Here is a 9,460-nt window from a genome sequence, read left to right as displayed (position 1 = left end):
TGCATAAAAAATAATAAAATGTGATAAAAATCGAACTTGTTGATTTAGTTAGATTTTAAACTATAATAACAATTTAATTTATTTTTATATTATAATTATAATTATTATTTATACTAATATAATTATACTCCCCTCATACAAAAAAATATCATCAGAAATATATTACTGAATTGTAGGCCCAGCATTTAGTGACGGGTTAATTTTTCTCATTAAAATTATAAGTTTTTAGCAAATAAAATAAACTAATATTTAAAACTAATAAAATATGATTTCAATTTTTTCATTTTTTTATCATATCAAAAAGTCAAATAAAATTGTTATTTCGCTCAATACAAACGACTTTATAGTAAATAAATAATTTTTAAAACTATATATTGATATTTATATATTTAGTTGTGAAAACCATACATGAACTATATTATTATAGTATATAAATAAAATGTAATTTTATTGCTGAAAATACAATAAGTTTTCAAACTTTATAAGGGTTTAACCCCGATATTTTACGTTAATAACATGTAAAATTTTATCAAACATTAAAATAAAAATAGTTTTTTGGATTAATTAAAATAACAAAAGTTTCATTCGTTCATTTTTCCACTTTCCTCTTTTTGGACACTGAATATTTTCCATAAATTTATATAAGACATGACAACCAAAATCCCCAAGATTCTTTTTTCATCCAAATACCTAAACAGCTTCGAAATTGCAAAAAGAACTTCAAAATTCCATTGATGTCCACGAGCGAGTCGATTGACCAGTATTTCCTTCCCGACGTCGTGTTATCAGCAAAGGAAGTAGCCATAGCAGTTCGATTGAACACATTGATAACGTCGCCCGACACTCGTGAGGACGGTCTTTCATTCATTCTCAAACAAATCCCATCGGTCTCCTTTTGCGAGTTCTTACTGCGGATTCATCCCAAGCTCTACACGCACCTCTTAAAGTCCACAACTGATGACCTTGCAAGTCAACAGGCGTCGCTCTTCATAGTGCACGCCCTATCGATCTACCCCAAATTCATCGAGTTATTAGTCAATTACGATTTAATAGTCTTCGACGAATTGAAAGGGATCCTGCAGAACTCGGAGTCCTCCAAAACGACGCCGAACATCTTAGAAGTGATTTATAATGCCACTGCGATGGTGAACGATGTGACGATCTTTAAAATGTTTATTCCCCCATTGGTCACCATCTTCCGGCAGAAGCCGATGTATCGGAACCAAGCCGGAAAGTGCTTGTGTATCCTCCTCTCGTGTTCTTCGAACCAAATAGTGTTTATCAAGGAAGATGGGATCTTTGCGATCATCACCGTCTTAAATTCTTCCGTCGCGAATGAGCAAAGTCTTGCTGTTTCGATGTTACTGCAACTAATAAAGAACCAAGACAAGGAGTTTACTATTACTGTGAGGAAGATAGTTATTATGAACAACGTCTTACAACTTATTAAGCCATTGTTGTCTGCACAAGAACCTATTTGTACACAATCGTGGCAAGTCTGTGCTTTACTCACGTTAGCGTGTGGCCAGGAGAAGCAATTTATACAGTCGGGGGTCTTCTTTGATGCCGTGGAATTGATGGGCGGACACCCTTTTTCTAACAATTTGCAATACGCGCTCGCAATCATCTTGGCCGTCACACTGGACGCCAAACTCCTCGACGTCTGTCGTGGATTTCTTCTTGCGGACCGACTGCGGCATTGTGTTGAAAGTTTGAATTTGTATGAGCCCGCGCTGTGGCTTGTGTTATTAAACATTGTGAGGAATTTAGTGGTGGACGAGGGACTATGCGATGAACTGCGGACGGTTAAGATCTCATCATTTCTTCGAACGCCGTACAACATTGTGTCGTTAGAGAAGGCCCGTGTGGAGATATTGTCTTCATTGAAAGATGAGAAGACTCCTATAGTTGGGAGAGATTCGATAGAAGTGAAGCGTTGTGCTGATTTTAATATGAAGAAGACACAAGCGAAGAATATAATAGAAGAAATAGTGACGACGGAAGAAGACTATTGTGGACATCTGCGGTGTATTGTAGAAGAGATTCGCCCGGCGTTCCAAGTAGTAATGACGGAAAAGGAAGTCTCTGATATCTTTTTAAATGTTGAAGTAGTAGCGAAGTATCAGGATGCGTTTTTGGAGGCGTTACACTCGAGGTGGGAGAAACAGAAGAAGGAGGAATGGGTGAAGGTGTCTGATCTGTTTGATCAATATTTTTCGGACCGGATGAAAAACATCTATTGTGTGTATATGACGCGTGCGAACGACGCGTGCGAGTATTATCAGAAGCAAAAGAAAGAGTCGAGAAAGATCAGGAAAGTAGCGTTGGATCTTGGAATTAAACACATCTTTGTCCCGACGTTTTTGGTCTACCCTATTCAGAGACTGCCGAGGTATTTAATGTTGATAGAAACACTTATTAAAAATACACCGGACACATCAGAAGAACACGCGAAGTTAATAGAAGTGAAGGAGAAATCGAATAAAGCAGTAGTGTGGCTGAATGATGAGATGAGGAAGTATGAGGACCACCAAGCACTAATGAAGTGGTCGGCGAAACTGGAGTTGGAGCTTGTGGAGAATAGAAAGTACATAGCGGAGTTCCACCAAGTGATGGTGAAAGAGAACAAAATAGCGATAGTGTGTAGTATCATTGTCTTCTCTGATATTGTAGTGTTTCTTAAACATAAAAAGAACAGGGAAAAAGTAATGAATTCCGTCGCACTCATTAACTTAAAAGTGTTTGAAGTGGAAGACGAAAAGACAACATTCATGTTGGTCTTCCCTAACACAAATGGACTGGAGGAGGACCACAGGTATAACTTGTATTTAACTAATGAGGACGAAATGAGGGAAATCTTCTCAACTATTAAGAAGGCGGCTAATGCGGCGAAAACAGAGAAGAAGTCTTTACTCACAAGAAGCTTCTCTATGAAGTACGGCGATGTAAAGGAAATGAAGTATGAAAAGTAATTATCAGTTTTGTTGTATAATATTATTATTGGTGTGTTGGTAATATATTTTACTATATTATATAGTAGCATACTAATATTTAGTAAATTATAGTAGTTATTAATTAATGATATTTATATATATAATATAATATTATGATAGTATATTATAGAATTAAATATTAATGAATTGTTACTACTGAATTATTATATAATATTAAATAATATACTATATGAAATATAATAATATATAATAATATATTTTAAGTATTATAGTAGAATTATATTTTCAAAAATATTTGAAAGAAAAGAGAAATATTTTTTACAAATTCAAATTATTAAAATAATAGTTAAAATGAAGGATAAGATCCTGTAAGAATATTTTAGGGAAAAAAGACTGAAAAGAGATAAATTGGATGAGTCAAGACAAAGAAACACAAAGCCCACAACAACCACCTATCCAAAACGAAAAGCATAGACAATCTATCAAGGAACGTGAAGAGATTCAAGAGGCGGAACGCGTTGAGATTGCTGAAGCCATTTTCGTTCGGTGGAAGACACGAAAACTCATGAAAGAAAGAGACATCGAGTACCAAACCGCCAAAACGAAAGCTCAAAGCAAATGGTCGAAATTGTCTGACGATAAAATACAGAAATTTTATAGGATTGCCACCATCGAGTGCCATCTTCTTAACGAGGATGGGCTTTCCGGTAAAAAGAAGATTGGTGACATCTCAAAACGAAAAGAGGAGTATCACCCTTATCTTCTCTTTTGTAAAGAAAACAGAGAAAAAGTCAAAGAAGAGGGTTTTACTGGAAACGAAATCATGAAACACCTTTCGGAGTTATGGAAAGAGATGCCAGAAGACAAGAAGAAGAAATACCAAGACCTTGCTCTCCAAAACAGGAACAAAAATAATAACACAAATACCACTGATCTTAATTAACTAATTAATAGTTTAATTAATAGTTTAATTAATAGTTTAATTAATAGTTTAATTACTAGTTTAATTAATAATTTAATTTATGGTTTAATTAATAGTTTGATTTGTAATTATAAAAAAAAAATAATTATAGTAAATTTTAAATAGTAACAATATTTAAATTTAATTAATTGAGAAACTCAAATAAAAACAACTCGAAAAACGAAAAATGGGGAAAGCCGATATAAAGATAGACAGTTCAAATGATAGATTATCCGTCACCGTCTCAGTCCCCAAAACTTTTCCGATTATACACATTCCATTTATTATAGGATTTTTACTATTAAGTATAGTACTGTTTTATTATTCATATACAAAGCTATTTTTTGTGACTTTAGGTTTATTAACTTTAGTTTCAAAAATGTGGATTTCTTCTGTGTATTCGCCAAATAAAGGTTTGTCCATTTGATGGAGTTTAAGTACCATACTAAAAAGTAAAATAACTATTAATTAATAGAAACGATTTTTATTCAACACGGCAAAGGCGTTGAAGTGCGGACGGAGTCGACCATCATCTCCTCTGCAGACATTCAGATGATTCCACAAAGCGTTATTTGTGACGTCATTATTCACGAACAGATCCAAGTCTTCAATGTCGTCAACTTCCTTGCATTTTCTTTCAAACAAGACGGCGTTTTGTATTCAACTAAATTTCCTCCCCTAAGACCCATTTTTTCGAATTTCGAGTTGAACATTCAACAAAAGCAGCAGATCTACAGAGCTATCCACTCTTACTTACACTCTTCTTCTTAATGTAATCTTCGATTTATTAGTTTTGTTATTTAAATTGTTATCAATTTTTGTTATTTGAAATGTTATCAATTTTTGTTATTTGAAATGTTATTTGATACTATTCAATCTATTAGAATTCAATAATATCAAGTTACTAGAACCATAAAGAATATAAAGTCTCATTCTCTGTCAATAAACATGTCGACTATCTCATCGATCTCTTGGGAATTGTTTTCAAGAAGATTCTCCCCTTCACTGAACCTTTCTATGGCTTCACGCGACGCGTTGATCAAAGTTAAAGCTTCATCGACATCACCAGAACTGACTTCTTGAGAGAACCGTATTCGAGCAAGACTCTGACTGAGTCGAATGATACCAAGTAAACTTCGTGGAGTGATAATAATGTCATCCTTCTTGTTTTTGGTCTTCTGCCGTTTGTTGGCGTAACAGTCGACTAGATACTCAGTGAGCTCTTTGGGAACGACGGGATTGATATTCTTTGCGTTACCAATAAAACCACGTATGAACTCAACGTCATACATCGCACTCCTTTCACCCACAATACCTCTGTGAGAATTACAAACAAAATTGGCTAATTCCCTGTCAAAATCTTCATTCTGGTTATCGAGAAGAACAAACAACAAATCAAACCGAGAGACTAACGCCGCAGGTAACCCAACATTGTCGGATATCGACTTTTTCAAGTTGTACCGCGACGATTTGGGATTCGCAGCTGCAACAATAGAAACACGGGCATTCAAAGATGTTGTAATTCCAGCTTTCGCGATAGAAATGGTCTGTTGTTCCATCACCTCGTATATTGCCGTTCGGTCGCCTTCTTCCATTTTATCAAACCTTTTGGTCAAGCCATTGAAATACAATTTACTATTAAAAGAGTTTCACTCAAACACTTTTCATTCTACTGTGACAGTGTTATAATGACGTCCAAAAAAATTTGTGACAGTATATGATACAAAAAATTGTGACAGTCTTTTATGAATGATACTAATGTTCCTTTTACATCAATAAACAAACTCATCTATACAACAAATACCCTCATCAGCTAAAACTAAAGCACCCCCTTCTAACACCCACTCTTTCGTTAACAAATCTTTCATTACCGCTGCAGTTAACCCAGCACCAGAAGACCCTTTCCCAGTCGTATAAATACTTCTTGGTGCTATTCCCGCTACGGCACGAAGTAATTGTGACTTGGCAATCCCAGGTTCACCAACCAACAACGTATTGATGTCACCTCGAATATTAACACCGTCTTTCATTCTTCTCGTTGGTGCCCCAACAACAGTCAACAACAGTGCTTTCTTTAATTCCAACATCCCATATATCTCCGGAGCTATCGATGCACTTATCCCCTCATATATTTCAGTAAAGCTCTTCTTCTGTATTTCCTCTTTGATTCGAGCTTTACACTCTTCCGATGTGTTATACGTCGAGTAGTTTTTCTTCTCCTTTTCGATGTACATTGCAGACAAGAACGTGTCTGCGACAAACCCTACATGCATATCTCGACGTGTGTAGAAATCGTCGGTCAAGTAAATGCCCTCGACCTTCACAACGTCACCAGGAGAACATAATTGCACGAGTGGGCCTATTAATTTGACGACAAGAGCTCGCGGAGTTGCGCCCATTGGCACCTCTTCGACGAGTTCTTGCACTCTGATCTCTTGGACTTTCACAAATTTGGACGCTCGTGGTTGCATGAGTAATGTCCCTATACGATTTGTCTTCCTACACGACTTAGAAGGACACTCGTATTGTGGGAGAAACGTGTTGCCGATAACTGTCTGGTACAATTCGTTGTGACACGACCCACACAAATAAGTGATCACTCGCGCAAGTGGTCGGACGTCAGTGACTCGAGTCACTATACCCTTCACTATGACTATCTTCCCTATTTTGTTTGACCGTAAGTCGCGAATGGGGATCTGCTGTTGTTCTTTCTTTGGTCTAAAAAACGTCTCGAACTTTGCTTTGAGCTCAAGCGGATATGTCATCTTTCGCGCTTCTCGCTGGACCGTCAAAATGTCGACCGAGTCGCACGTGTCCAAGTCTTTCGAGTCGATGGCCGGAAGCATCTTATACATGACTTCTTTGAACAATTTCAAATACCTCTCCGCGTTCTCTTCAATACGATTCATCAGACGCTTATCCTTGAAAGTGCCGTCATCACTTTGTAAGTATTCCTCGACATCATCAAGTCGAATTGTGAAGTTCCCGTCACGCTCAAGTGAGACTTTAGAGACCTTCTCTTTGTACGTCTGTCCACTTGCAGTGACAAAAGTGTTGAGAAAGTGTTCAATCTGCTGTTTGTCCTTTGTGTACGTCGCTTGTAATTTATTGACGGACTCTTCTATAGTCATTTGGTTCGGGTCGCGACGACGGCGGACTTGCTGCATTGTCTCTTTTCTTTTTATTAGTTGACATTTTCTCAGTTGTTAACTAATAACATTTTTTTATTTGTTAATCTAATCATTTTTTATTCGTTTTAAATAGTTTTATTATTATTTATAATACTATTACTAATTTTATTATAATAGTATAATAATATTATTATTAATTATAATAAATTCAAATGTCAAAAACTGTTCACTAAAAAATAAAAATATCACCGTTTTTACATGATATTGAAATTTTTATGCTAACAAAAAAGATTTGAAATTTTACACGGAAAGTAACTAGTAAAAAATTAATAGTAAAATAACCATACCCAATTTATTAGAATCAACACATTTAAAACCAGTCGAGTCCAAACGTCTCATCAGCGAACTGGACAAGTGCAAAAGAGAAGCAAATGATTGAGACGATCAGGATTGGCCACGCGACATAACTTGACGAGTACTTACCAGAGAATTCCGTCGTATAAGTCTTACTTCCCCACTTTCTTCTGATGATGAACTTCGAGTAGATTTGTAACACTGCGGGTATAATAAATAACAAGAAGAATCCGAAGATCCCAGTGAAGTTAAAAATGACTTCCAAATCGCCTTTAATAGCTGCAGCTATTAAAGGCGGAGTAGATGCTGCTATTCTAGCAGAATATAACCATACCTTTGGATGTTTCACTTTCCACTTCTTTGGTATCATTTGAAGTAAATTGGAAGCTAATGTGACGCACACAAGGGGATATTCTGAGGTCAAATTGATTGGCGGAGAGAGTAAGACTATCCATTGAACTACTATACCATACCACTTGGCTTCAGAACCATCAGAACACACCCCAAAGCCACCACCGCATCCACTGTAATTCAACCAATTGTGTGTCACAGGCGTTTTAGTGTTAGTCCCAAATGTGAATGAACATGAGAACCCAATGATGACGTAGAGTATAGTCGCTGTGGTAATACCAGAAATGACAACAGTCCGCAAATAAGTCTTTGGCTTAGTCGGTGTGACCACGTCGGGAAGATTCTGGTGACACGCAAGAGCAACAGAACACGAAGAAAAGAGTGTGCCGAACCCGCCGATGTTGATGAAGAACTGCGTCAGAGACATTCCTTGAGGTACAATATCAAACGTCCCATGCGCCGTGTTCACAAATATGTGAACTAAACACGTCAGAGCCATTAACGAGAAACAAAAGAACCTCCAGAAGGTCAACACGTTTTGCAGAATAGCTTGTTCGGCGACTCCCATTAAAGAGAGCGGAATGACTATCAACCCAAACAGGGCAATCCCACCAAGATAAGTCAAATGGCAAGTCCCAAACAACTCCCACTCACTCATCGTCGTTGAACACTCTCCAAATTTCTTGAGTGGGTATTTCCACATGATCAATGTCACAGATGAGCTGAAAACAGAGCCATACGCCTATTTTTTAAATTGTCTTTGATACCAGTAATTTATAGTAAAAATACTATAAAGTATAATACTTAGAATGCACTTGAATGGGAGTATTAGAAGCATCTAAAAGTACCATCTGGAATACTAAAAACAACATAATGATAATATAAAACAAACCCATAACGCTCCATAACAAAATAAGGCCATGATGATGATTGTCGCGATCTTCCCACCTTTGCCAAAGAATATGGCCGACATCCTTGTGTAATTATACACTTCATAATGGATGGCATTGTCGGGGCGCTGAGCATTGCGCGACTCCCGATACGTCTCCATCACACCGGACGATCTTGCCATATTCTCTAAGACCCAAAGAGCTGTTATTATTGACATCACATAGAAGAACAACGTGGTGCCAGCAGACAGCGCAACACCAGCACCTTCAAAGGCAAATGGGAGTCCAAAGACACCAGTTCCGACTATATAATGAGTCATTTCTACATATTGAAAGTACTCATAACAAACCAATATAATTGATTAATATGCCAAAAGTCTGTATTGGAGACATCGTGTGCACTTTTGGAGGTTCCGCATTTTGTTCTTCGATGATGTCCTCCAATGTGTCGTCTTTGACTTTTTCCTCGGGAGCAGGTGAGAGTTTCCGGTCAATAAGAATCGTCTCGTGGACGTTCGGAGACACTTCTGTAGCTAGTGGTGTGGTCTCATCCATTTCTACAAACTTTTTTAAATGTCACAAATCTCAAAATGGCAAAGCCAAGTACAGACTTTTTTCCTCTTTTTATTTCACCAATAGACTTTGTGACTAATGTAATTTTGGTCTGATGTGCTCTTTCTTTTTTTCTTTGTTATTATTATTATTAAAATTATAGTTAAGTTTTGGTTTTTGTGAATTAAATGTGACAAGTAAACCAAATAACAAGTTTATTTCTTCGCGTTTGTTTGTCGATCCTTGATTTGAAGGAATACAATTGAT

The 9,460-nt window shown here is 36.7% G+C and overlaps 5 protein-coding genes across 5 annotated transcripts; 3 read left to right on the top strand and 2 right to left on the bottom strand.

Annotated features, from left to right (window-relative positions):
- Window positions 1–734: 734 nt before the first annotated feature.
- On the top strand, window positions 735–2,972 carry EIN_496720 (Rho/RAC guanine nucleotide exchange factor, putative; the record flags this gene model as incomplete). The annotated part of the gene is made up of 1 exon (XM_004253850.1): window positions 735–2,972. The coding sequence occupies one exon, from the start codon at window positions 735–737 to the stop codon at window positions 2,970–2,972; it is 2,238 nt and encodes a 745-aa protein (XP_004253898.1).
- A 394-nt stretch (window positions 2,973–3,366) lies between these two features.
- Window positions 3,367–3,897, top strand: EIN_496710 (hypothetical protein; the record flags this gene model as incomplete). The annotated part of the gene is made up of 1 exon (XM_004253849.1): window positions 3,367–3,897. The coding sequence occupies one exon, from the start codon at window positions 3,367–3,369 to the stop codon at window positions 3,895–3,897; it is 531 nt and encodes a 176-aa protein (XP_004253897.1).
- Window positions 3,898–4,102: 205 nt separating this feature from the next.
- Window positions 4,103–4,686, top strand: EIN_496700 (hypothetical protein; the record flags this gene model as incomplete). Its single annotated transcript, XM_004253848.1, has 2 exons — window positions 4,103–4,328; window positions 4,391–4,686. 2 exons carry the CDS (start codon window positions 4,103–4,105, stop codon window positions 4,684–4,686), a joined length of 522 nt encoding a protein of 173 aa, XP_004253896.1.
- Window positions 4,687–4,844: 158 nt separating this feature from the next.
- Window positions 4,845–7,082, bottom strand: EIN_496690 (protein PROLIFERA, putative; the record flags this gene model as incomplete). Its single annotated transcript, XM_004253847.1, has 2 exons — window positions 4,845–5,520; window positions 5,701–7,082. 2 exons carry the CDS (start codon window positions 7,080–7,082, stop codon window positions 4,845–4,847), a joined length of 2,058 nt encoding a protein of 685 aa, XP_004253895.1.
- Window positions 7,083–7,416: 334 nt separating this feature from the next.
- On the bottom strand, window positions 7,417–9,196 carry EIN_496680 (hypothetical protein; the record flags this gene model as incomplete). The annotated part of the gene is made up of 3 exons (XM_004253846.1): window positions 7,417–8,493; window positions 8,644–8,945; window positions 8,992–9,196. 3 exons carry the CDS (start codon window positions 9,194–9,196, stop codon window positions 7,417–7,419), a joined length of 1,584 nt encoding a protein of 527 aa, XP_004253894.1.
- Between the last annotated feature and the right edge of the window lie 264 nt (window positions 9,197–9,460).

Source organism: Entamoeba invadens (assembly GCF_000330505.1).
Source record: "Entamoeba invadens IP1 unplaced genomic scaffold scaff_1105074726297, whole genome shotgun sequence".
Lineage (NCBI taxonomy): Eukaryota > Evosea > Mastigamoebida > Endamoebidae > Entamoeba > Entamoeba invadens.
Note: the sequence above shows the minus strand (reverse complement) of the source record. Positions and strands in the feature narration are given on the sequence as shown.